This window comes from Hippoglossus stenolepis, chromosome 15 (assembly GCF_022539355.2).
Source record: "Hippoglossus stenolepis isolate QCI-W04-F060 chromosome 15, HSTE1.2, whole genome shotgun sequence".
In the NCBI taxonomy this organism is placed as follows: domain Eukaryota; kingdom Metazoa; phylum Chordata; class Actinopteri; order Pleuronectiformes; family Pleuronectidae; genus Hippoglossus; species Hippoglossus stenolepis.
Window position 1 is genome coordinate 3,672,172 of NC_061497.1, and position 26,952 is coordinate 3,699,123.

A 26,952-nucleotide genomic window follows, 5' to 3' on the forward strand; every position below is an offset into this window, starting at 1 on the left:
AACACATTGTTTGATTCTGTGTCATTCAGCTTTATTTTTCCATATGCAATAGTTTTTTGTTCCTGATTTTTCCCCCTAAATTGCCTCCTAAATGTACCATTTACCACACAACTTAAATCTGTATTCATGTCACTCAATTTATTATTACAAAAAAAGAGTATTAAGCTGGTGAATATCTTCAACACTCTTTAAAACCCCTTAAAACCGTTACCTGTAGGCCCCTGCTTCTATAGGTTATGTTTATTTCTCTTCTCACTATGCTTTAAATCTGCGGTTATACCCAATGTCTTTGTATATATGTTTTGTTAGTTTGTTTGTTTGATTGTTTTTTTTTAAAGTTTTACTACAACTACTGGAGGAGAAATGTTGTGGATTATATCTGTGGTTATTACTGTGAATTTGCCATGTCAGCATTGGTATTACACACACAAAACAGATGATATCACGTTTAAAGGTGTAAATAGTATGTTATAATATAGTATAATATATTATATTTAGTATATTATATTATATCATATTATATTATGTTACATTATCGTCTGGACTCCATTATTAAGGCATTTTTTCCTTTTTTTGTCTCTGACTGTGAAGTGTTTTTCCTTTTTTCTTAGCATGTTTCAGGAACTTATTTGAAATAAGATATGAGTGGGTAAAATTACCCAAACATAACTCTCATGATGTACATTTGGCATCATGGATATTGTTTTTTCAGCAGGATCAAACATCTGAACCAGATGTGATAGATGTAGTGAGGATGTGGAGAGAGAAGTTATCTTCAGTCATCTGTAGCTCTTCCTGTTTGCTGTCTCCAGACCTGTTAGTTACAGCCTTAAGACAACTGATAGACATGTGTCGACAGAGTGTGGGCTTTAGCAGAGTAGATTAGACAGTGAGGACAAACTTTAGAGAAATGTCCTCATGCTCAGTGCGTTATAAGACGTTCTGAGAAGGTTAAGTTGAGCATGCTGCAGGCTCCAAGTGTGGGTGGAGATGTCAGGAAGGAGAGCTCAAAGGGGGATAAAAGAAAAATACAGTAATTTAATTAAACCTCCCAGTGGGGTGGGTGGGTGAGAGGCCTGAAGTTACCAAGGAGGGAGGGTTGGTATTAGCTCCATCGCATAGGAAATTGTGTTTTTTCCAGGAATTTACAGAGCAGGTGCAGGGGGGTGGGTGTTAAGGTTTGGAAAGGGAGGCTGTAGTATCACACTGTGAGGGAGAGTTTCCACAGGGCAAACCTGAGCTTGAGCAGCGACGGGAAAGAATGCATCACAAATAATATGTTGTCTTAACGTATCCATGTGATTTTACAGAAGTGGGAACTTAACAAATAATAACATCTCAACCATGTGCAAAGCCAGCTCTCTGAAAAGATCAATTACTCCCAGCCTCTTTGTCCACTCATACAAAGTTGAATTTTGTTATGCCAGGTAAAGAAAATCTTCCATTTAATAAGATAAAGATTAAACAATTTTACATTGACCTTGTTGTCATTACATTAATAGAAATTGCTCTCAGCAGGGAGAAGCATGGGATCGTCTCTACATGCTCTATATTCTCTCCACGCTAGAGCTGCTAGACTAGACTAGCTCATTGTAGTAACGATTAAAAACTCAGTTCTATATCACAGCAGGCCATGCATTGCCAACAACAGAGCAGATGAGTAGCGTTTGCTAAGAGAGCTATTCCAGGCCCAGCAGCCAGAGATTAACCCTTGGCCTAGGATAATTACGTCAGATCCCTTTAATCCTAAACAATTGAGCCGTGGCAGTGACGGTCCTACAATGACAAGTTCCTTACAGTCGGAATCGGTTGGACCTGTGATGCTGTCTTCGACTAAAAGTGAGGACATGTTTGAGTGAAATGTGGACACTGAATCAGAAAAGCACTTTGGTAAAACCTAATATTTGTCAGGGGAATTGAAAATTAGAATTTCTACAGTAGGAAATTTAGTTCAACTTATCACAGTCTTGTTAAAATAATTTCATTCCATTGTTTCAGTTAAGTATGGTAACGATGATTGTTGTGGCAATAACAGAAGCACCGTCAGAAGTAATGTTTCTCCAGCTAACACTTTGATGGCCTCTAGTGGTCATGGGAATTACTATAAAGTTCCTATTTATTCCACCAGAGGGATTCTGTACCCACTGTGCTATTGGCCTCCTTGCTCCTGAAATCCAAACATAGAGTTCATTAAAGATGTAATCTGATCTGAATCAGTGTCTGAATAACAGACAGCAAAAACACACCTGTCATGTTGTTTCTCTTAGAACTGGGTGACCTGATAACTGTGATAGTATTCTTTATCCACAGGGGTTATCAGTCTGGCAGATGAGAGGTATGCGGGAGAGGCAACTTTCTGCTGCCCTCCCAACCTGCCAGATCAAATTGTCTAAATTTTCATGTTTTTATTTCTTCTGCCTTTTGTTTTGGTAATTCAGAGCTCAACCACAAACTCCTCCTGGGTGATTCTGTGAGCCACCTGCAGCTCCTCACTATCTGTCTGAAGGAGTTTCTTCTGTGTCTGCTTTATGGTATTTCTCAGTGGTGGAGGAGCATTTTATATAAGTACAAATAAAGACACAAAAACTCAAGTAAATGTAAAAGTATTTTTTATTTGAAAAGGAGTAACCCTTTTTTGAATTCTGATATTTGCTTATATATGAAGTCAAGCCAAAGTGGAAAGTACAAAAAAAAATACAGATAAGTGAAAAATGCAAGTATTTCTTACTTGAGTGACAATATTTGTGAATCTGAGGGTTTCAGGGTGGCTGCAGCCTCTCATGCTCCTTTCTTGTATCTTCCCCCCCCCCGCTGATGTTCTTCTTCTAGAGTTTTCCGACAGGCCAACTGTTGTTTTGTGAAAGTTGGACTCTCCAGTTTCCTACCTGACAGATCTTAAAGGTCTCTATGAAGCACCTATCTCTCATTCTTCTTATTCAATCGTCCCAAACTTATGACAGGCTAAAAGTCCAACTACTCAGTGAAACATTTATAAAAGCCTGGATTCAAATCAACAAGTGCAACCTGTGTTAAATTAGAAATTCTGATAACCCCTGTTTTAGATACAGTGAGAAATGAAATTATTCTGAATTTTGAAATGGAAAAAAATCGGACTCTCACAAACAAGTGAACTTCGCTTATGTAATTTTGCTGATTAGGTGAGTTTACACAGGGAGCTTATCAGCTTCATTTTTAATTCATCGGTCACATGTCTGACAATCCAGGTGCCTGCTTCATCAATATGACCTAAAGGGCAGATTTACACTGCCAGTGACCCCTCTTCACATCCTGGTTACTACTTTTTTTATATAATCAGCTTATCCATGGTGGAATGGTGTTATAGGAACATACTTTCTGCCTTGAATCAGAAAGCTCAAAGTATGTGTACAAACAAAAACATGCTACAGTACAGCTTCAATGAAGGCAGTTCTTTGGATTATGATAAAATACTCAACATACAAGTATGAATGTTTATTTTTTGTGCACCCACAGGCAGCTGCACAGAAATAATAACAAGCTATAGACAACAGGAGTAGCTTTACACCGGATGTGCATCCGCTTCTCCTGTAACTTCCCTCTGTCTGATCCACTCACAGACACAGAGCAACTGGAGGCCGGGGGAGGATCCACACAAAACCAGGAAGAAGAAAAGGAAGCATTCATGGGAAAAATGAAACCAGAGCATTCAGTTCCCACACTCCCCACACATATCAAATTCATACTGGCCTGAACTGCTGCTGTTGAATTGTTGTCACCATACACATTTCAGTGGCTACTTTTGACCCATTTAGTCTTTTTGATGCTCTTTGAAATAAAAAATAATAAATGTGTTTGCAAAAGTTAGTGCATGAGCCGGTTTGTCTTTGCTGCTCACTGTTGTTGTAGATAGCTGCAGTCTCAGATTGGCAGCAGATGATAAAAGTGTTGTTAACCAGGAGGAGTCAGATAGGCCATATCTGATCTTGGTTGCCTCACATGCCTCTCTACATAGTTCATGGTGGCACTGGTTTCAGACCTAATGCGACGTAACCGTATAAACGACCTGTGAGTCATCATATCCAAGTTGCTGCCAAGTTCCCTGTATTTGTGTCAGGACACGACATGTAGTCAAACCACTTCCCCGAGACAATGGCTCCTGCTGCTTATGTAACACAGAGGTATCAGACATGTAGCTGGAGGTCACGTCTCTGTCTTGTTGTTACACAGACTGTCGGGTGTGAAAGGACGTCCAGCTGTACATTCCACTGGTGATAGAGCTCTGCAGCAAACATAATGTGGCTGAATTCCCTACAGAGGTCTCTTGTTTAAAGGAGCAGTCAGCTGATTTTATATGTAAAGGTCATTTAACCCATCATGGAGAGTATGTCTGAGTTATACACTGTTCTTTTTTTTAAAACTTTTAATATATTTCAATAAGACAAAATACACATAGGGATGTGTCCATAATCATACCTGTTTCAGTTGATAATTCATTGATATCAGTCTCAGCTCAGTAATGAACCCATTACGAGGAAAAGGGACATTCTTTAAAGAGATAGCTTAAGTAATCAACCGAGGGAAAAGGGATGATACTGATGCAGTGTTTCTGTTGGTGTGTGTGTATAAAGCACGAGAAAATAACCCGGATGATGGTCATCAAGTTTTTTTAGCCTTGATGACCACTCAAAGCTCTTTACAGTGCAGTTTTGCCATTCAGCTATTCACACACACATTCATATAGTGCAATGTGCAGCACTTTCTCTACCGTCCATCACCCATACACTGGTAGCACAGCCGTCAGGGGTTATTTGGGGTTCAGTGTCCGTCGACCTTCTGTTCTACCTCATGAGCCCCAGCCACAGTGTTGTAAAATGGTTTGCCTCGAATGAGAATATGTATCTGTGGCAACTGACCATGCCACCAGGTTCTCACCACAGCTGCCAGAGACGATTTTGGATAACCGATCAGTGCAGCAATTAAAGCCACACAAGCAGGAGTTTAAAGGCATGTTTTCTAGATCAGTACGCCACCATACGATGGATACATTTGATGTGAATACAAAATACCAATCATACCACTACAAATTCAACTTTCAAGTTTACTTTTATTGGAGAAAACACTAAAGGGAAAGCTATCATGTATCAGTATGTAATGAGGGGGTGCGTTTATAATGGGTCACTGGTTTTAAGTGTCTGGGCTCCAACTGAGCAACAGATTCCGGCTTTAGGACCTGGAGGGGAGGATTCCTCTCCCACGGCCCCTGGATACTATGGGCGGGACTGGGTCTGGAAATAAGATTCCAGGGCAGAGATTTTCATGCTCTGAAAAACCAGGCATAACAATCCCTGCACAAAATTCTGTTCTCTGCCATCAGATACATCAAACTTCATATAGAGCGAATCAGCGCTGGTCGATCTATTTGTGAGCAGCTTGAGGAGAACTGCTGAGCTAATGGCAGAACCTAATAAGGTAAGATAAAAAGATCTGGGAGTTGGGGGCAGGGAGGGAGTATCCTGAGTTCATCTGGTGGGAAATGCCCAGGCATGTGAAAAGAGGCCACAGTCAGATCTGTGAAGTGGAGCTAAAGATTCCATTGTGGGGTTAGGGTTAGGGTGGGTCAGTAAGGTTGTTGGAGAAGTTAGGAAAGGTAGAAAAAAGTAGAAGAAAGTGTAAAAGAATGTAACAGAAAATCAGAGACATATTCAAATAAACTTTAATTCAGTTGAATCCAAAGCACTTAATTTGTCTCTCAAGTGTCAGTTGAAGTCATGTGAGTTTGCAGAGTTGGCTGCAGCTTTACCCAAATAAATGAACATTATTATTGTTACATATACACGTACAAACTCATAGGAAATGTATGGAATCAGTTTCTTATCCCATGAGATGAAGCATTGATTTGTAATTGCATCAGTTGAATGGTCCTAACCCAAGGAGAATGATCTATGGAAGCTCCTGTAGAACAGGAATGAAAACTAAGAAAAGCAAATTTAACAATTTTAGTCAATGGGTCATGAGTTTAGTCTCCAAATGTCAATTGTAGTGTTAGTTTACAGATGCTGTTTTCATCACATTGACCACTTTAATCTGTTCTAACCCTGCTGGCAACAACAGAGAAAAGACCACTGTTAAAAATATTATCAAATAAACTATATAAAGAGGTATAACTAAAAGAATTCCGCTGCATGAAGTCCTGTATCACTCCATCTCTCTGTGTTGTCTTTGTGGCTTAGTGAGCCTGTAAAAACACGTCTGGGAAGCTGCTGGAAAGTCTGATGTATAGAAAACCTCTATGTTAGGTAGACTGTTGTTTCCTTATTGTATTTCAATAAGAGTCTGTTTCTTAGCCAGTCAGTGTTTTATAGAGCAAAAATATCTACTAATAACTACAATTGTAAGTATAACTGGCCATGAGCTCCTCTTCTTGAAGCCTCATACGTGGCTTGTGTGTGTGTGTGTGTGTGTGTGTCAGCATGCAGTCGGTTCCTCCTCACTGCAAGGAAGTGATCAGTATCAACCACACACACACTTCTTTGGGGGAATGGGTCAAATCTTAATTCTCTTTGTGTTATAAAGACGTGAAGAGCTCAGATCTATCTGGCCAGTGTTTTGGCTACATGTAAGCTGCCGACGTGGCCATTATGTAAGTCTTGCCTTGAGGTTTTCTGGGAGAAATCCTCTGTAGTTTGAATTGTGTGGTTAACCCAGATCAATCCTCCTGCTTAAAACTGCAGGGTAAATACTGAGTTTAACATAACATGTGTTTATTTGGGTTAAATAAAGAGGCTAAGGTTTCAAATATATTTCAATAAGCCAACTGAAACAACAAATATCAACCAAGAAGATGTCATCTCCGTTCTTAGATGAGTAACAGTGTGTGAGTGGCAGCATATCACGTCATGGCTTCTCCTGTGTTTTCTCTAATCAGTGTTACATCAGGTGGCTGATAAACCTGGCAACCCTGCTCTGCCTGGCCCCTTCAGCCGCAGCTGCCACCGCCGCATCAGCAGACAAGGTCCTCAGCAACCATGCCACCATCCTGGCTGACAACAGTGCCACCCTGGCCTTCAGTCTCTACCAAAACATGGCCAAGGAGAAAAACATGGAAAACATCCTGATCTCCCCCGTAGTGGTAGCCTCCTCTCTGGGCCTGGTGGCTCTCGGTGGAAAGGCCTCCACCGCCTCGCAGGTAAAAAAAATTCTGAATGCAGCTAAAGTTAAAGACGAGCAGCTTCACTCCGGCCTGGCAGAGCTGCTGACCGAGGTCAGTGACCCCAAGACCCGAAACGTCACCTGGAAGATCAGCAACCGTCTGTACGGACCCAACTCTGTCAAATTCGTGGATGAGTTTGTCAAGAGCAGCAAGAAACACTACAACTGTGACCACTCCAAGATAAACTTCAAAGATAAGAAGAGTGCTGTGAACTCCATCAACGAGTGGGCGGCCAAGTCTACTGACGGCAAACTGCCTGAGGTCACCAAGGATTTGGAGAAGACTGATGGAGCGATGATCATCAATGCCATGTTTTTCAAACGTGAGTCTGCATTCAATCTGTATATTTTGAGTGAATTATTCCTTTAAAGGAGCTCAAATAAATTTTCTTATTCCCACAGCTCACTGGGACGAGCAGTTCCATCATAAGATGGTGGACAACCGTGGATTCATGGTGTCCCGCAGCTTGACGGTTTCAGTGCAGATGATGCACCGCACAGGTGGGTGGAGACAATCCTGAATATATTCACAAACTCATTAAAGACACATAAACACACAAAGGGAGAGTTCAGCATGTAGAGAAGTTGTTTGCTTTCTGCTTGGGAGGAAATACACTGTAACCCCTCTCAACAGTCAGTAGCTGACTCAGCATCTTGACTGGGATCAGCTTTAAACAGGAAACCTGGCTCAAAGGTAATTAAATCAGCGTACTAGTACATTAAAGGCTTCTGATAACAAGTCATATCTTCTTCATTTAATTTCTAGAAAAGCGCAAGAGTAAAAACAACAGTTCATATCTTTACAGGGGTTCGTGTGCCAAACTATTCTTGGCTCTGAGCGGTGTTGTGAGATGTCTAGATCGTTATCTTTAATGAATTTTTAATGAACACCATTTCACATACACGCATGGAGCATTACAAGCATTCTCAAATATTCCTGTAAGAACAATGAAAAAGGGTCTTGGCCTGCAGACTGCTTCCTGTTACATTCTTGCAGTGCCGTGCAGTACAGTCAGGTGTGTCATCAGCAATGACATAAAATGATGCTGATTAAGTGTGTCTGAATTTAATGCTCACAACAGAGAGACTTATTATTTACTATTAAATAATATCACTATCACTAAGTGTCTATTATGAATCCATTAGTGTGTGACTAACCAACAGAACAACATTTTAACAGCTATTGTATTTTCCTGACAGTCGACATTTCAGCATTCATTAACATGGACTTTTGTCAAAACATCTTTATGGCTTGTGTTGTTATGTTGCATTGTGGGTAATGGGAGCTTGGGATGTTCCACTCTCACATGCTCACAAGCGCTGGGTGTCTGCTCCTCCACAGGCTCTTAAGGAGGCTTTTTAAGGAGGTCTGAGCAAATATTGCCTGTTTCAGTTAGAGGCTCAACCAACAGGCTCCATAATGGACAGTTTGAGATAACTAAAAAAATACTGTGAATCATGCAAAGCTTCTCTAGTGGACACCCAGAATTAACATATATAGCTACAGGTGCATTACAGTTCTACAGGCTCTTTAAAACAGAGCCAGGAAGGCTGATTCCCTAAAGATATGAGAGACATTCATCTCATCTAACTCTTGGCAAGAAAGCAGTCAGTCTTTTTCCCCAGTATTCCCAACTACCAGAGTGTTTAGCATGCAGGACGCATGACGTTACCTAAACGGTAAGCTCTGGAATTCACTTGTTTCTGTTTACAACACATTCAGACTTATCACCACAAACTCTTAAATCTGGTTGTTTTTCCAAGTTGACATCTTCGTCGGTGTCTTCTACCTGTGATCGCATATAAAACAGAGAAGAGTGCACAAGATCAAGATGCTAATGTTTGTAATATATTTCAATGGTTTCCTCAGGTATCTATGGCTTCTATGATGACAGCACTAACAAGCTGTCCATCCTGAGCATGCCTCTGGCTCATAAGAAGTCCAGTGTGGTGTTCATCATGCCCTACAATGTGCAGCCCCTGGAGAGTCTGGAGAAGATTCTGACCAAGAAGCAGCTGGAGACGTGGATGGGCAAACTGCAGCAGACAGCAGTAGCTGTGTCTCTGCCCAAAGTCAGCATGGAAGTCAGTCACAACCTGCAGGTAACAGATTAAAGAAACCATGAGCTTCTTAGTGGATTTAAATGCCCCGACCTTAGTCTTTGCTTTTCACACTTTACCTGCTGTGCCTTTCTGTAGAAACACCTCGGGAAGCTGGGCCTGACAGAGGCTGTGGACAAATCCAAAGCAGACTTCTCCAACATTTCTGGGAAAAAGGACCTCTACCTGTCAAGCATGTTCCATGCCTCTGCCATGGAGTGGGACACTGAAGGGAACGAAATTGACACCAGCGTCTTCGGCACGGACAAGCTGAAAAACCCAAAACTCTTCTACGCCGACCACCCCTTCATCTTCCTGGTGAAGGACCAGAAGACAAACTCCATCCTGTTCATTGGCAGGATGGTCAGGCCAAAGGGTGAAAAGATGAGAGATGAGTTGTGACCATGTGTTGACTGTCGTGTTTACAGATTTAACATGTGACTGTGTGCGTGAGTGTAGGTTATCTACTGCAATATGCTTAGAGAAGCGGGGAATGAATTATAGGTTTGATATTTGCATAAATGCATTCCTTTGTCCCAACGGCATTCCACAAAAAGTGAACAGTCTTCAGTTTTAACTTGGAGAATATTTCTTACTATCTGTATTTTTGTATTGGCACATCACATTATGGACTGAAGACTTACGTTAAGTATGATTTCCTCAATTTATGCCTAAAATGTAAATGCACAATTTCATGAAAGTTGATCATCTGTATGTGCAGGCACAAAAATAGTCTTTTTTATGATCAAGTCTTATCAGCCGTTGGACAACAAGCCTTAAAATTTTATGAGATTTGCTTGGTTTTGATTGAACAAAATTGTTTTCAGTGTGTCAAGTTTTGCTGTTCATGTCCATTAGACCAATGGATCATAAATCATTTTCCAATTCTTTCACTTTCTCGCACAAGCATGTTTGTCTTGAACCAAGAGGCCTCCGTGCAGTTTATCTTGGTAGTGATCTATGCTGAATGCACTGATCTACACTGGCAAACAAGTGGTAGATGTACGCACTGTCTCAGCAGCATGTGCACACATGGTTTTTGACTGTTACAAATCAAATAAAAAAATATGAAAAGTGTCTCGTCTTGATTCTAGATATTTGGTGCTGGCGCTTTTTTCTGGCATTTCCAAAGACGCTGACTGAATTCAGTTGACCTGTCTCTCGGTATGTCTGTTTGAATGACTGTTTGCAAAACCAGTTTACCTTTGGCAAGTCAGTTAAAGTCAGGCCTCCCGGGTATTTCTAGCCTAATAACATCAGATAGTACCAGTGGGGAGTTGATGATGGGAACACTTGGGCAGCTCTGCTTCAGCATGTGGTAACGTTGGAGGGCTATACACTACATGGTTAACACGCCTCTGAATGATAAATCTAAATATTTAGGCATCAACAAAATATTTGGGCTCATCCAGATGTGTGCTGCAGCTGCTCTGATGAGCAAAGCTACACATCATTGACCTCCTTTGCATTAGGTTCACGAAGAAACTACTAACAATTTTAAAGTTATTTAGTAGAATAGAATAACATGATTGGTGCATGAATAAACATGTTAGGGCAGTTTGTAGCCATTGTTTCTGAGTGAATTACCCCATCTAGAGGACATCTGGACTTGTGGCTGAAAAAAAAGATTACATTTTTTTTAATCCAGCTAAATATTTCTTGAAAATTATAACTGCTGTAAGTATTAGGAATGTCTTTATTTGGGTTAGGGGTTAGGGGTTAGGGGTTAGGGTTATTTTTTTTAATCCAGCTAAATATTTCTTGAAAATTATAACTGCTGTAAGTATTAGGAATGTCTTTATTACTCACACTGTAGGATTATTGTGATATAAGTAAATTCGAGTATTCAACTAAGTGCTTCAAATTAATTTAGACATGTGTTTAATTGTACATTTGGAAGTGTTTGGGTTCCTGCATGTGATACAATAGGTTTTACATTTTCTAAATTAGCTTTAATAAAGTAAAATTAGTCTTTATATATTACAGCATCAAAGTCTGGTTACTACAGTGCATTTACAAAAATTGTCTGCTCAAACTAATTGAACGAAGATTCATACAGTATAGGTGTTTAGTTTAGGGATATTAGTTTAGTATAGCAGTGTTAGAAAGTAGTTTTGCTGTGTGATGTATGCAGTCTTGCACCTAATCTCTCTAGAATAAAGAGCTGTGGTGTCATATGGTTGTTGTGCTGTGTCTCTCCTTTGTCTGAGCTGACAACTTTCTGTCTAATTATTGCTGGAGTGCAATTAAGTACTGAAGTGAACCTGCTTTATCTATTGGTTGCTGGGGTTTGCTCCAGTAATGTACACAGGAAGAGAACTATTAATGTTTTCAAATGCATGTTACTTATAGCGTGTTCTATGCAAACGTTATAATATCGGGATAAATCATTAACCTGATACAGATAACACAGTACACGCCAGTAGTGTAGTCAATGTGTTCATCAAAGGAAAGTCTGTAATGAAACAATAACCAACTGTATCTGTCCAGATCCTGTCCTGACCTCCCCGATACATCTCACACACACCAACATCCTCTCTCTATAGATATTTTTGTAAAATACTATAGGACACAATAGAAAATGGTAAAGGAAACAAGTGTGTTGGAGGACCAAATAGGATTAAAATAAATATCGGATCATGATCAGGACAGCCATGAGGGAACGTCTCCGGCTCCCTGGCACAGAAATGACAGAGATGTGGAGGCGTCAAAGACACAAAGGAGCAGCAGCATGGGATGGGAGTAATCACATTTATATATCACAACCTGAATGTGATTAAAACCAGGTTAAACATAAACAGACAGGTGTGCATGTGTTGACAGATAATGGTGGTGGCTTGGCATGCCACAGAACAGAAGCTGAGGCAGCCAGGTTAAAAGTTCAGAATACATATATTCTGCATTTATAACACGCTAAATTTCTATTTAAGTCCGATATATAGATTACAGTGTTCCTTGTCTTGATCACACACACACACACAGACAGACACACACACACACAGACAGACACACACACATATGCACGCACACACGTTTGTACTTCTTAGTGAGGAAACCTATTGGCATAATGCATACCCTCGCCCCTTACCCTAACCTTAAACATCACAACTAAATGCCTAAACCTAACCTAAAGCTAATTCTAACCCTAACCCTGAAAGCAAGTCTTGAACCTCAAACAACCCATTAAAAGTGGGTCAGAAAGTGAGGAAACCAAAATGTCCTCACTTTCCAAAAAACTAATCTCACACACACACACGCACACACACACACACACACACACACACACACACACACACACACACACACACACACACACACACACACACACATGTATATATTATACACACAATTTTACATATATACAACATACTAATAATAAATAAAATACATATAATATATGATATATTTAGTCAACTTAATTGTCAATTCTGCTCCATGTACAGGTCATAGGCAGGATTGAAATGGTGCTTCTCTCTAATCCTCGGTGTAAACATATAAGTAGACGTATACATAAGTACTCAAAAAAAAAAGAACACAACATTGTATGCAGCCAAAGGGCACACATATTTTATCAATATATATAAATATATATATATGAATGTGTGTGTGTGTGTGTGTGTGTGTGGTGTGTGTATATATATATATATATATTTACTATATGTGTATAGGCCAGTGAATATGCATGTGAGGGGGAGGAGGTGTAGTGCTCGTGCTCGTGCTCGTGCTCGTGCAGTGATGGGACCTCAGTCCGTTAGCAGACACCACAGCCTCCTCCTCCTCCTCCTCTTCTTCCATCATGGCTCCCTCGATAGACAGGCAGGGATACTGGGGCCGGCCGACATCAACGCTGGACTGGTGCGAGGAAAACTATGTCGTGTCTTTCTACATGGCGGAATTCTGTGAGTACAACCCGAGAGTGTGAGCGACGCTTCGGGATGTTTACTGCTGCTTTACAGGAAGCGATCGCGCTGCGGCGCACAGACACCGTGAGGTGTGAGCTGGCAATAACGCAGTGTGTTGGTGTCATGGTGCGAGTCTCTCGTGGCGAAGTGGATTGGACTCCCAGCTTCAGTGTTCGCTCTCCCGACATGTTCGGAGCTAACCGGCCGGCTGCAGAGCAGGGGTGTGAGGGGCAGGACGAGGCTGCTCCTGCCGGGAAAACGCTGCAGCCTGCCGGGAGCGTTGTGTGCCACTCGTCCGCCTGGTCCGAGCTGCTCCCCATAGCTCTGTGGGCTTTATGTCTTTCTGAGCAGCCTCATCACTCAGCCATCACAGATCCACATCTCAACACATGACCACACTCTGTAGGGGTTAGTTCATGCGTATCCCCCTCAGTCATTCTCACTTGTAGCTTGATAAAACATTTCCTTCCTTCTATCCGGGTGCCTCAGAGGCTGTCAACGAGAACTGGTTCATCAGGAACCAGTATCTTTTAGATTTAAACTCTGTTAGAAGCACTACAGCTCAAACAGCTGTCTGTACACACAGGTCATGTGGCTGACATGCACTGACACATGCTCAGTGCTGGAGCTTTGAGCCCAGCTCCACTGGACAAACCACCCTGGAAACAATACTTTCAACCACTTCAGTCCTCTTAACATTGGGAATGCAGAAGAAAGTGTATTCTGCTTTCCACTGCAAACCCCATGTTATGATCTCATGTTTATTATTCATATTCCCTGCATATGTATTATAGATTCAGTGCAGAAGTTGAATGGCACTCAGTAGAGCACCTCTCTTGTTGAAATTCGCAAATAAAATGTGATAACGTGAAGAAATTGGAACAAATTTGCACCAAAACTGAGTTGCAGTCCATCCCTCTTTTACTCTCTGTCTACTTACAAATCCAAACTAGAATTTCACTCCGTAGAGCACATACCTCCACCATGTTCCAACACAGCTGCAAGATATGAGTCCCTTAAATGTGCCTGATTATTTCATCAAGATCCTGGGAAATTGGTGGAAATGTTGACAAACACCCAATCTCGTCAATGTTAAAGAAAGTAAATAAAAGTTCCTATTTTCGCCCCCTGCTCGGGATCCACCCCAAAATTGAATGGGTTCTTCGCTGACCCACACCGCACCCTTCCACCAAGTTTCGTGGAAATCTGTTTAGTTGTTTTTGTGTTATCTTGTTCAAAAACAAACGGACCAACAAAGGTACAGGGGTGAAAACATAAGCTCCTTTGCAGCTGTTACTGAAGATAAAGTGTTGAGTGATATTTCACTGTGTGTTGAGGAGTCCACCTTCCATTTGCAGTTGTCATGTTGTCGAAGTGATGCAACAGTTAGTGAAAGGTGAACTCAAGCCAAGTGGGCGAGAGTTTAATTACAATACTGCTTTTCATCTTCTCTATGCTTGTCCATGTTAAGAGGACCTCAGTCACACATTTCATTTTCTAACCCCTAACCCTAACCCCGTAAAGTACAAACTCTGAGCCTCCACCTGTCGAGCGCACATTGTACTGTAGTACTACTGTAAATGAAGCATACATGTACCTAGGATACTGACAGTTGAAGCGTTAGTTACCACACGTTACACACGGTGGCCGGGCTGGATAATTGTTTTAGAAGAATTGTTCGGCATTCAAATGGCGATTCAGGTTACAATGGTTGGAATGTGGCATTGTGAACGAGGAAAAGAGAAACCGCCAAGACTTTAAGCCTCATCTGATGTGAGCTTTTGTGCAATATCTCTCTTTGCAAAACAGCAGCACACGCTGAGGGTTGAACACACAGACACAGGGGGATGTTATAGCGAGTCTCTGACACTGGAGAAAAGCGTCTCATCCCCATGAAAACAAAACATTCCCATGCTGTAGTATGCTTGGTGTGCGTGCATTTGTTTTCAGGAACCAAAGTCCACACATGTCACTCCTAGGACTCTATCAGATACCTGCAGATAAAGAGTGGAGGCGGTTGTGAAATTACTCGTCAGCAGGATTAGTGATAAAACTAATCGGCATCCGGGGGAGCTCGAGTGTTGTCCACGCCTGAGTTTACACATCACCACACCCAGGACGAGCAATGTCAGGAACAGTGTGGAGCTGTTTTATCAGGTGGGCCTGATGGTGTATCAAAGGTAAATACAGTGACATCACTTCAACCACAGGCTGCCCATACTTATACAAACAGAACAAAGTGCAATACAACATAGTGCAACACATGGTTCCACAGTTATGACTTGAATGCACACATATTATCATTAGTGCTTAATCTACTGAATATTTGTTTCATTGGTTGCTTGGTCTTTAAGACGTTAGCAGTTTCACAATAAAGCCCAGAGTGAGTTGATCATGTGTCTTGTTTTGTCCAACCAGCTGTGGGGAACCTACAGATATCCCTTCAGCTAAAATACAATACTAAGATAAGGAGATAATTTGCATATTTTAGAATCTGGAACCAACATATTTTTTTGTTGAAAAATGAGTTGCACAAGAATAGAAAAATGGTTGCAGGTCATCCATCATTTACGCACTGCATACTTACATACAAATTCAAATAACCCTATATTTATGTTTTTTCCCCCTATCTTAATTCAAGAGCATGGTCTTTCAGTTCATGAGCATTTTCTTCTGCACTTGGAGTTTTTTTTTTGGGTGCAACAAATCTATCAAAATTCCCCAACCAATAGAATCCCAGGTGTGGTGTTGACAAATGACAATTGTCGTGCCCTCGTTGTGGGTGCGTTAGGTTTGTTTGTTTGAGAGTCTCGTACGGGTGGTTCCTTTAACTGGGTTCTTGCACGTATTTGCTGTGACTGTGCAAATCAGTCCAAGCTAAGCTTTTTCAGAGTGAGGGCTGGATCTTGAGTGCAAGCTTTGTAAAATCTGAACGTGATGTCCTGCTCTCTAACTGAAAGACCACACTCTGGTTTAAAGAGAGGGAAGAAAACACATATATTAAAGGTTCAGTGTGTAAGGTTTAGGTGAAAGGGATCTATTGGCAGAAATTGAATACAAAATAATCCTAGTGATGTTTTCACTAGTGTGTTTTATCTAAATTGTATGAATTGTTGTTTTCTTTAAACGAGAACAGGCCCTTCATGTTTAAATACTTTAGATTTACATCGGGAGTGGGTCCTCTCTATGGAGGCCACCATGTTTTTTACAGTAGCCCAAACTACACCACAATAAACACCTTTTGAGTTTTTATGACAACTGAAGGCTACCACAGGTTATCTTTCATGTTTGGAAGGAGAGGGTGATGTGAGGGGTTTTCAGCTGCAACATGCAACTTCACCACTAGATGTCACTAAATTCTACACACGGAACCTTTAACACTGGTACATAGTTAAAGTGATAGATGCACAGAAAATCAAGTATTTCAGTTTAAGTTTGTTTACTTGAACAAACTGCACCAACCGTAAATTGTTGGTGGCAACAAGCATATGCACTGCACAGCATGCACTGCATGACCTGCAGTGCAGTTATGAGGATTCTGTAAATTATCATTCATGTTGTTATGGTCATAATCTCACATGAAGCCCAGGCTGCCTCACCGAACTCTCGCTGCCACCATGTCACCCGATCACAGTGACATTCTTATTGCTTCTGATATTTCGCAGGTCGTATCATCTGGCTCTAAATCATATCTGGTTTCTTTATGTACAGGGAATACTGTTAGCAACCTGATTATGATCCTTCCTCCCATCTGCGGGGCCATCCAGACGTATCGTGACGGCCTCGAGTTCCGCTACATCTGCTCTTTCCTCGGACTCGCAGGTTAGAAAGTTGAAAAACAACTATGGCTCCATACATTAGTGACAATACTGAAGCCAACCCTGCTCTTGTTTACTTTTAGTGACTGTCAGCAGTTGCACAATTTTATCTAACAATGCCCTCACTTCATATTGCAAACATGTGAGAATGTCTTCACATTTGATTGGTCTGAATGTTTCGTGGGGTTGTGTCTCACCAGCTGTTGGTGTTGGGTCCTGGTGCTTCCACATGACGCTGCTGTATGAGATGCAGGTGGGCCACAGTGTTACAGTCAGATCTAAATGATATGTATCTACACCATCCATCTATTTATCTATTATTGATACCTCAATTTCTTGCTGCATTTTGTAAATATGAGGTCAAATATCTATAACAGAGTTTTAGGGCCATTTAATGGCAAAAAAAAATCGGATATTTTGACAATAAAGTGGTAATTTTACAAGAGAAAAGTTGAGAATGTAGTCTATATGTTCTTTTTGAGGGGAAATATCAGCAATATGCGTGCTATTCAAGGGGTTTCATAGATTCTCCAGAAACAATTAAATTGGTTACAAATTTTGGACCCATAAGAGGTGGAACTCTGGCGAGCACAGGTTCTCCCTTTAACCCTTTCTAAAAAAATAGAGTTTTTTTCATCCTCATAATATTATGACTTTTTTTCTTGTTGTATAACAACTGTACTCTTGTAATATTACAACATTGTTCCTCGAAATCGCAGCAATTTTCTTCTCTTCATTCGGGCCCTAATACTCTGCTGCTTAATGTAATGCTAAATGATGCTATAATAACATCCTGTGGTGATGTACTCATATGTTCTGTCTGTATTCTCATTTGCAGCTACTGGACGAGTTGCCAATGATTTACAGCACTTGTGTCTTTGTCTACTGTCTGTAAGTGGCTCCACTCTCACGTCTGATGGAGAATAGATTTAGTGTGATCGTGCATGTAAACTGAACCAGTGACTCCCTCGCTGATCATGTGTCACATTTCCAAGAAAGTACAGTGTGCCGTCCTCTGGTGTACTGGATGTAAAGGATCTATTGATTCTAAACTGGACGTGTTCCTCTTCCCACTTCAGCTCAGCTTGTTATTTACTCACACATTCTTTATGGTTATTCAATCTGAACATGTAAATTAAACATATTTCACATGTTTCTTTTTTTTTCAGATATGAGTGCTTCAAAGAAGAAAACAGAATTAGTTTATTACCTATTGCACTATTAATAATCTTCAGCGTGTCAGTGACTGTGGTGAGTTTTCACTTTCATCCATTTAATAAATGAACCATCCATCATGTCCCCCTGACTAGTTCCTGTGTTTCTGTCTGGCAGGTTTACCTACAGTGGAAGGAGCCAGTGTTTCACCAGGTAAGGGAGGGCTCTGTGTTATCACCTGGCTCGGATTGCTCATTGTTAACTGTCAGGGCTCAGTGTGCCTTAGGTCATTTCTACCTTGTGCAAACATTGGGCTTTCCAACATAGCATGCCACATTGTTTGCTGGTTTAATATGTTTATTGGTTACACATACAGGGTATTTAACATTAATGTAGCAGCCAACAACTGTGTAAATATGCATTGGAGTAATGGCATCCTGAGCAGAGAGTGAAGTCATGCTCCTTCCGTGTGTATCTCTGTGTGCGCTTCTCTGTTCTTTGCTTTGGTTTCGGGTGCACGTTCATCTCTCTCTCCCAGTGAACCAATTGGTCCCCTCCACATTTGTAAAGAGAGACGGCTCCAGCTCTGATCGTTATAGCAGGGATGATAGTGATAGGCATACACACCCCAGTGGACGCATGGTGCTGTTAAACCAAAATCTCTGCAGCTTATTTTTTCACACAGTCTATGGGCAACACACAGGGTGGAATGATGCCAGCCATGCTAACTGGCTGGTAGCTGCCATGCAGGCCCACAGAGAGAGCTTCAGGCGGCAAGAGGGAGTGGGGCCCAGAATTAACTTTTAAAATCAAACATTTACTGTGTCTCACACGGAGGCTCTGGCCCTGGTCAGGAGCACCAACCCGCTGATGAGGTGGGATTTTACCAGTCTGCATGGCAGCTAGCTGGAGTGTTGTTTGTTGACTCTCCTTCACACAAGGTCACTTTGTTCAGTTGTACTTCTGGTTGCCACTTTCACTGGGCTTTTCAACATCCACAGACTGTATACAAAGCACACGGCTGAGAACAGAGTGGGCACCAGGTGTGACGGATGAAGCATTTGCTTTAGTCCGAGCGACTGGTGCATGTACGGATAGTGAATACAAAATCAATATCATATATGTGACCCTTATCAAGTCAGTTATGCAAAATGCTAAATTTAATGACATTTTATTACCTCTGTCTTTGAGGTTATGTTTTCATGTGTTTGTTAGTCAGCAGGATTATGTAGAAACTACTGGACCGATTAGTATGAAACTTGGGGACAGGATGCATTATGCGTCAGGAAAGAATCCATTAAATTTCGGTGCGGATCCGTATCAAGGAGTTGATAAAGGAACAATTTGAGATTAGCTTTTCCTTTCTCAGTGAAGAATTTGTGGATCTTGATGAAAACTATCAGCCATGTGTAGGGAACTGATATTTATGAGTTTGTGCAATTTCGTTCCCAATAAAAATCCAGATATAGATAATTAAAATGTGGTTTCATGAGGGGACTGTTGGGCCTTGGTGGAGGTATATACTCTGAGTGGCATTCTAGGTTTAAAGCGTGTTACAGATCAGCTAAGTATTTGTGAAGGTGTAAAATAAGTCATGCTCTCTTGTTTCTGTTTTGGTTAACTGTTGTTGTCTTGGTTACGCAGTGTTTGAACCCCTATGGGTTGTACCTGCAGAGTCTCACATTGTGTGTGTGTTGCATAACAACAGTAAGGACAATGTGAAAAAGCTGCTTATGTTTACTCTCTGGAGGTGACTTTGTTTACTAATGACAGAGCTCCATGGTGGTTCATAACAAGACCGATAGTGTTCCTGACGGAGCACAGTGAGACAACAAACAGACTGGATTCAAATGGTAACTTGTGAATGATGAGAAACAATGGAGTGAACATGAATTGAAAGTTCAAGCTATATCAAGTGATGCAGGTTTCAGGTTTCATTTAGAGAACGTTTTGAGCTGTGAGTCCCGAAATACAAGTGCCTCATAATGTACAAAAAAGAAACACTTAATCAAAGCATTATTTTTTTTTAATCCTAAGAAAGAGCAGGGATCAAGAAAAACCAAAAACAATCAACTTGTTTATAAAACAGTTTAGAGCGTTAGGAATAGGAGAGTTCATGTATTTTGGTTCGCTGGGGGTCACTATGTGCTCCCTGTGGCGCTGAAGCAAAGAGCAGGGAGGGGAAGCTGCAGACAGGGACCTGTGTAAAGGGGGTGAACTGACCTTGGTAATGATAGAGAAGCAACGCAGGGCGGCCTCGTCACAACTTCCACTTAGTGAGGGAAGAGAGGATGACGATAATCCTTGCAGCATCATCTTTGCACCCTCTCCGGCTCCTCAGACACGCCTGTTATCAGCCCCCTCCCCAGAGTGGGCCGGCATACTTAAGGATTGAGAGAACGAACGTCAGGTAGATTTGTGTTAAAGCGTCACACGGGGGACCAGCTCTTTTCGCAGAACACTGAGGTAGTGGATTCTTGGCAGTGTTTCACAAGAAAAAACAAAATGGAGGAATAGTCATGCAAATGAAAGCATCATTTTGTATGTTTTTTGTTATCATCTGGTGACTGCTCAGATTCACATGGGTCATCGCGTTGAGCTCCGGTGACCTGATGAAAATGAGTAAATAGTCAAATGTTCTATCTGTCATCCACCAGTCCTCACTGTGTTTTAGAGTCAAATAACTGTCCTTTCTTTTAGGTCATGTATGGAGCTCTAGTAGCTTGTCTAGTGATGCGCTCCATCTTCATTGTTACGTGGTGAGTTTTCCAAGAGGGGCATTAGAGTCTTAAGTATCTCAATATCAAAGGAAGTGTTTTTCATTATTATTCACGTGCTGAATGATGATGTTTGTTGTTTCTGTTTTGAATCGTAGGGTGTACCCCTGGCTCAGACCGCTGTGTTACACCTCCTTAGGTATCTTCCTGTTAGGATTCCTACTGTGGAACATTGACAATATCTTCTGTGACTCATTAAGGTGAGGATTTACAAAGTTTAATATCCTCCCCATAAGAGCTGTGGTTTGGAAAATGTTCAAATCAAGGATCAGCAATATTTACCTTTATGTGGCATCACAACATTATTTGGATGCATTTTTCTCATAGTAAGGACATTACTCAAGTTAACTCAAAGTAATGTCTTTGCCTGGAAATGGACCAGCTTATGCACTACTCATTTACATAAGATACTTTAACTTAATTCATTTTATCTATGACGCGTGCTGCATGTACTAAGTATTAGTAAGTAAGTAAGTATGTTAAGTGTATGGATCCCCATCGCGTCTTCCTGGGGCCCTGAATAAGAAAGAGTATTAGGGCCACTTAAAGGGAAAATAAAAAAATCTTAGATTTCTAAAATAAAGTAATAATATTAAAAGCATTGAGTTATAATTTTGGGTTTTGTGTCGTGTTAGAGAGGGAATATCAGAAGATCAGCCTGTTGCCTTTCTTTATTAACATAGTTTGACTTTTTTCTCACAATCACAGAATGTTTTAATTCATTATGGCCCTAATACTCTTTACCCTCACACTGTTCTCACACTACACTAGAGTCTCATACTATACTATACATTTATTCCATTTGTCAACATTATCGCTATCTCAGAGCCAGCAGAAAAACACTGCCCCCTGGTGTTGGAGTAGTAACACAGTTCCATGCCTGGTGGCACATCTTCACAGGCCTGGGATCCTACCTGCACATACTTCTCAGGTAAGCTTCTCTTTCAGGAGCAGGTGATAGCAGCGGCAGTGCGTTTTGTTGTGGTTGTGATGGAGATGAAGAGTTCAATGTAGACGTGATGCGCATCAAGGAGACCAGAACAATATACACGTTTACAGAGTAATGTGAGCAACTGTACCCCTTAAGTCCGAAGATGTCTCACACAGCATCCCAACCCGTGACAGTTTACAGCTAGTTTGTTCTTTATCTATAACTTGGCCTTGGGTATTGCTAGGAGGGAAGGGAGAAAGTGTTGACAGGCTCTGTTCTCCTAATGGTAAACAAATAGCAGATGTGCTCTGTGAGGATGCTCAAAAGTTCCTCAGTGTTGGGGTGGCTGTGGATGAGGGGTAGAGCGGTTGTCCTCCAACCAGAAGGTCGGCGGTTTGAAACCCCAGTCTTCCCCATCTGCATGCTGAAGTGTCTTTGGGCAAGATGCTGAACTCCAACTGGCCCCTCATAGATGTTGAATGCACTAATTGGAAGTCGCTTTGGATAAAAGCGTCAGCCAAATGACATGTAATGTGAGTTAAGTGTTTGCTCTTTTTCAGCCTGCAGTTCAGGTCAACCTACCTCCAGCACAGACCAAAAGTAACGGTATGTGTAGCGCTCAGCCTTTGCACATATTCCAACTGTTTTCATTCCTTCTCGAATTCAACTATATTTGTCCTGTGCTATTATTGTTCAGTTCCTGTGTGGAGTTTGGCCCACGTTGCACATTGAACCACAGAAGATGAGCTGAGTTAAAGGGACGGGCAGCAGCTTGAGGATGGTGACTGCCATAATCCACACACCATCGGCACAGGGACCTGCCAGTGCACGCTGCTGGGAGCTCAGCCACCAGGCAGGGGGCAGGTGGACCCTCAGACACCACCCCAGGGAGCCTTCTGTTCTGCACTGTGGGGATTTACTAAGTACAGTATAGCACTGATTCCAAGTGGAAGAATTTCCCTCATCAATCATGACTTATTAGACTAGATTTTCTGTATCTTTATTGTAATTTCATTTCATTTTCAGTGCAAAAATGATGTGTAGTCCACTGCACTGGTAACTGTTGAATATTTCATAGTGGTTAGCTTGATTTGAGTTTGGGAAAAGAATTCACATTAGCTTATTAATCGTGGTATGTTCGATTCTGTGAATGTTTGAATCCCCATTAGCCCAATGATATCAAATAGATCCCTAAGCTAAAGTTTTAAATAAGACTATTGCTTATGTGTAGTTTTAAAAGGAGCTGAAGGAGCTGTATCAACAACTCAGTGTTTTCATATCCCTTTTCCAGGAGTCTCATATTGTGTTTGTTTGTGCTCACTACATGTGGGGTGACACTAACTATCAGCCAAAACATCTAGTCTAAAGTAGGGCTGTGTCCCAAAATTAAATATCTGCAATGAGTATATTACATTACGTTACATTTCATTTAGCTTTTATCCAAAGCGACTTACAATAAGTGCATTCAACCATGAGGGTACAAACCCAGAACAACAAGAATCAAGAAAGTACAATTTTCTTCAAGAAAGCCAAACTACAAAGTGCTATAAGTAAGTGCCATTTAAGTGCTACTAACTTTTTTTGTTTAAACTAAAGTTTAAAAAATAATAATATTTAGCATATAGCCCTACTTCTATCCGAGGAGTGCAGTAGTGATACCAGAAACCTTGTGTAGCAGCTCCGCAGCAGTCCGTGTTTGTGAACACGCACCGTGCAGCCCAGGTGTTGTTCAATCATACAGGCTTCATTTCTTTATCAACATTTTCATATAAATACTGGAAATCTTCTTTTTTTAATTTTTCTGTTGTTGCCATAGTCGCTCTGGGATTTAAAACATTCATGTAATTATACCTCATTAAAAACAAACTAGAAATGCAGCGCTTACATAAGGTTTTGCTACGAAACGTCATTGCACTGACTTTTCACTTTTGTTCAGGACCGGGTTAAACTTTGTTCAGCTATATGGTGCGGAACAAAGTTTAACAAGTTATATTAAATCTGTATTACATCTACACCCTTTATGTAGTTGTTTAAGTTCACACAAGTTCGTGGTCTCTGAAGGACCAAGGCCCGAGAGCCACTTTTCAAACCCACAGGGATTTTGTGTTGAGTTTTGTGTTGGGTTATTGTATCAGAATTACAATCAGCTTCCATTGCGAATGTGTTAGATGTAGAAACCACTTTGTTGGGATCTGACCAGTGTCTATTGAGTGGGATCAAACATCAGTGGAAATGCACCATGTCAGTGTGTCTGTAGTGTAACTGGAGCCATTATCACTGGTCAGATTATTACAGCTGATGAGTTCGGCTCACATGGACGGCAGTATGAGTGAAGATGTTGATAGTTGAAACCCAGCGACCTAAACCAGCTTACAAAGATGAACTCTTTACGAAGCTTTTTTTTAATTATTATAATAGTTGATAATCAAGGGACCAAGTGCATGTAAGGAACATATCTGAGTGATGCATCTTATTAAGCTGCAGGGAATGAAGCACTAGACACAACCAGTTCCGGGAAGCTTACTCTCCCCTGCTTCCTTTACTGTCACAACACTGAACAGTATTGTGTCCCGATCTTAGGATTACTTGATTTAAATCAAAAGTTTTGAAGTAATTTTACCTACAGATACAAAACTCCAACATCTCCACAAAATATTGCTAGATTTTATTTATTTCTTCTTTTATTAATCGACAATGTGGCATCAAGTTGAAGAGTCGAATGGCACATGAACACCTTGCAGAGGTGTTGAACAGTCTCTGATACAGCCACTAGGTGGCATAAATATCCAGTTTATTTCAGACATTGCCAGGCAGATAACCCTACCTATAGCGACTGAGAAAAACACTAATGATCTGAGGCCTGAGTTTTCATGTTCTGGATCTGTGGTGGTAAATGAAGGGCTTTTTATTTACAATTTTTGTTCGGTACTGTGAAATCGTGGATATGTGGTGGTAACAATAGAACCTGAGGTCACTGGTGAACTGGAAGATGCACAATATGATCACTGTATGAAGACACGGCATGTATTATCTCCTCCATTGATTTTCATTATTCATTCATACAAACCTTGTCACTAACCTGTATATGCCTGAGTGTAACAGCTGCTTAGAGCCAGTGTTGCTAGCATTGAAAAGCACAGAAGTACAATGTATGGAAGGGAAGTATTAACGTCTCTGTGTGTGTTATCACAGCTCATCAGCTGTCAAAGAGGGTGCCTTATTGCTATCCTTGCAGTGTAATCCAAGTTGCCTTGATGTTCGTGATAAACCATTGAAGTTGTTGTCCTTTGTGTTTTGCAATGTGTCCTTCCCCCCTGGTTATTAGCAGTGAAAGCATCAGGAGGTCGAACAACAACAGCTTCGAATGCAAAGTGTGTGCCTGAGTCTTTGGCCTTCCATTCATTTCATGTGTCCAACAGCTTAGTTACAGGTCGTTCTACTGATGTTAACTGTAGTTGAAATACTTATTATACTTATGTGTTGAGGCCAGAAGAGCTATTTTATTTTAGCTGAACTTTGTGTCAGTCTTTGATGATGCCCTGTCTTGTCAAATAAAAGGAAAATGTTTCAGACTGAAACTGTATCTCGCTTCGTGTTTGTGACATTTTATTTTCTGCTCACAGCAGCCACTAATGACAAATGTATGACACAGAAGGACGTATTCCCAGAAATCATTGCAATACTAACATATGACTCACAAATTCTTAATCAGCAGTTTTGTGCACGTTATTATAGACAATGTTATCTTTTATGAGGGATTAAATTGACTCATTCAACGTGAAGGTGTGGCAGTCGTTTATTGGTAGTGGCCCAAACGCTCCAGGCACTGGCATCCATCAGAGTGAGAGGAGTGTCAATGCTTCCATTAGCTCCTCTGACTCTCATGTATGTTGGTAGTTTTCCTGCATTTGAACTAGGAAATATCTGGGTAGGGGGTGATAAACAGTGGCTTATTTCTAACAGTGTCAGTTTATTGAGAAAAGAGCTGAGGTAAGGTCAAAAATATCCAACCTTTGGAGTCATGTCTCAGTGAGCAACATTCTGCATTTATTCACCACAAATATTTTCAGGCAAGAAAGAAACATTTAAAAATAAATATTATATATTTTACTGTATTGTAGATACAAATGTTTGATTTACTTCGCCTGTTATATCAGTTTCTCTAGTTTAACATATTGCCTTCATGCTAAACTTCGAAGCCACTTGCTAAAACATTTGGTTTTGTCATGGCAGCTTGGTGTTTGGATAGTTGGAACAGGTCAATAAATATGTACGGGTCAGGGGTCTCACACACACACACACAAACACACACACAAACACACTTTGAGGGTCACAGGGAGCAGGAGCCAATCTCAGCTGACCTTAGGCTAGAGACAGGCTATACTCTGGACTTGACACCTGAGACAAAGTACAGAGACAAACAATCATTCACTCTTGGATGGTGGGAGGAGGCCGGAGTACCTCGAGAAAACCCCACACAAACATGGGGAGAACATGCAAACTCCACACAGAAATGCCCAAGCTGAACTGGGATTCGAACCAGTTCTTTGAACAGTGCTGACCACCACACCACCATGCTGCAGCTATGCTTATTAGGACTTTGCATTGACTTCCATTCTTTATGGACAGCCCAACCAAAACCCTATCCCTAACCGTAACCATGATAAGTTCATGCCTAACCCTAACGTCTCATATCTTTCCCTGAGTACAGTACACAGTACTCATTGCAAAGTTCCCCATTGCGGGGATAATAAAGGACTTCTTAATCCTTAATCTTGCCCCTTACATTAAACAGAACCTCAGAAATGATGTTTTGCCCCATTAAGACCAGACTTAGGTTCCTATGAGGACAACTGGACCTGACAAGGTCAGCTTTTGAATCATACATCACTGTTTGTCTGTTTGCAGGATTACGCAAAAACTATTGAACTAATTTTCTTAAAACTCAGAGGAAGGGTGGGGTATGACTGAAGGAAGAACCCATTAAATTTTGAAATGAAATAAAACATGCGTATACAGTATATTTTTTACTTTCATTAACATGGCGAGATTGGGCCTTAGCCTTCTGAGGGCCCTTCTAG

General features: G+C 41.0%; 2 protein-coding genes across 2 annotated transcripts; both read left to right on the forward strand.

Moving 5' to 3' along the window:
- The first annotated feature begins 5,250 nt into the window (after nucleotides 1-5,250).
- serpinh1a (serpin peptidase inhibitor, clade H (heat shock protein 47), member 1a) lies at nucleotides 5,251-10,365 on the forward strand. Its single transcript, XM_035178380.2, has 5 exons — nucleotides 5,251-5,448; nucleotides 6,905-7,511; nucleotides 7,591-7,689; nucleotides 9,059-9,291; nucleotides 9,388-10,365. The coding sequence occupies exons 1-5, from the start codon at nucleotides 5,431-5,433 to the stop codon at nucleotides 9,688-9,690; spliced, it is 1,260 nt and encodes a 419-aa protein (XP_035034271.1). The 5' UTR covers nucleotides 5,251-5,430; the 3' UTR covers nucleotides 9,691-10,365.
- A 2,659-nt stretch (nucleotides 10,366-13,024) lies between these two features.
- On the forward strand, nucleotides 13,025-25,449 carry acer3 (alkaline ceramidase 3). Its single transcript, XM_035178383.2, has 11 exons — nucleotides 13,025-13,187; nucleotides 16,902-17,012; nucleotides 17,209-17,261; nucleotides 17,847-17,899; nucleotides 18,178-18,259; nucleotides 18,341-18,376; nucleotides 20,864-20,922; nucleotides 21,039-21,140; nucleotides 21,767-21,871; nucleotides 22,432-22,477; nucleotides 22,569-25,449. The coding sequence occupies exons 1-11, from the start codon at nucleotides 13,085-13,087 to the stop codon at nucleotides 22,620-22,622; spliced, it is 804 nt and encodes a 267-aa protein (XP_035034274.1). The 5' UTR covers nucleotides 13,025-13,084; the 3' UTR covers nucleotides 22,623-25,449.
- The last annotated feature ends 1,503 nt before the right edge of the window (nucleotides 25,450-26,952 follow it).

Excerpts from the sequence above, each read along its gene's own strand:
- acer3 (XM_035178383.2), top strand. The coding sequence starts at position 13,085 with ATGGCTCCCTCGATAGACAGGCAGGGATACTGGGGCCGGCCGACATCA. Across the intron at positions 13,188-16,901 it reads TTTCTACATGGCGGAATTCT|GGAATACTGTTAGCAACCTG; the intron begins GTGAGTACAACC and ends CTTTATGTACAG. Across the intron at positions 17,262-17,846 it reads CGCTGCTGTATGAGATGCAG|CTACTGGACGAGTTGCCAAT; the intron begins GTGGGCCACAGT and ends TCTCATTTGCAG.
- serpinh1a (XM_035178380.2), top strand. Across the intron at positions 7,690-9,058 it reads GCAGATGATGCACCGCACAG|GTATCTATGGCTTCTATGAT; the intron begins GTGGGTGGAGAC and ends TGGTTTCCTCAG. Across the intron at positions 9,292-9,387 it reads AAGTCAGTCACAACCTGCAG|AAACACCTCGGGAAGCTGGG; the intron begins GTAACAGATTAA and ends GCCTTTCTGTAG.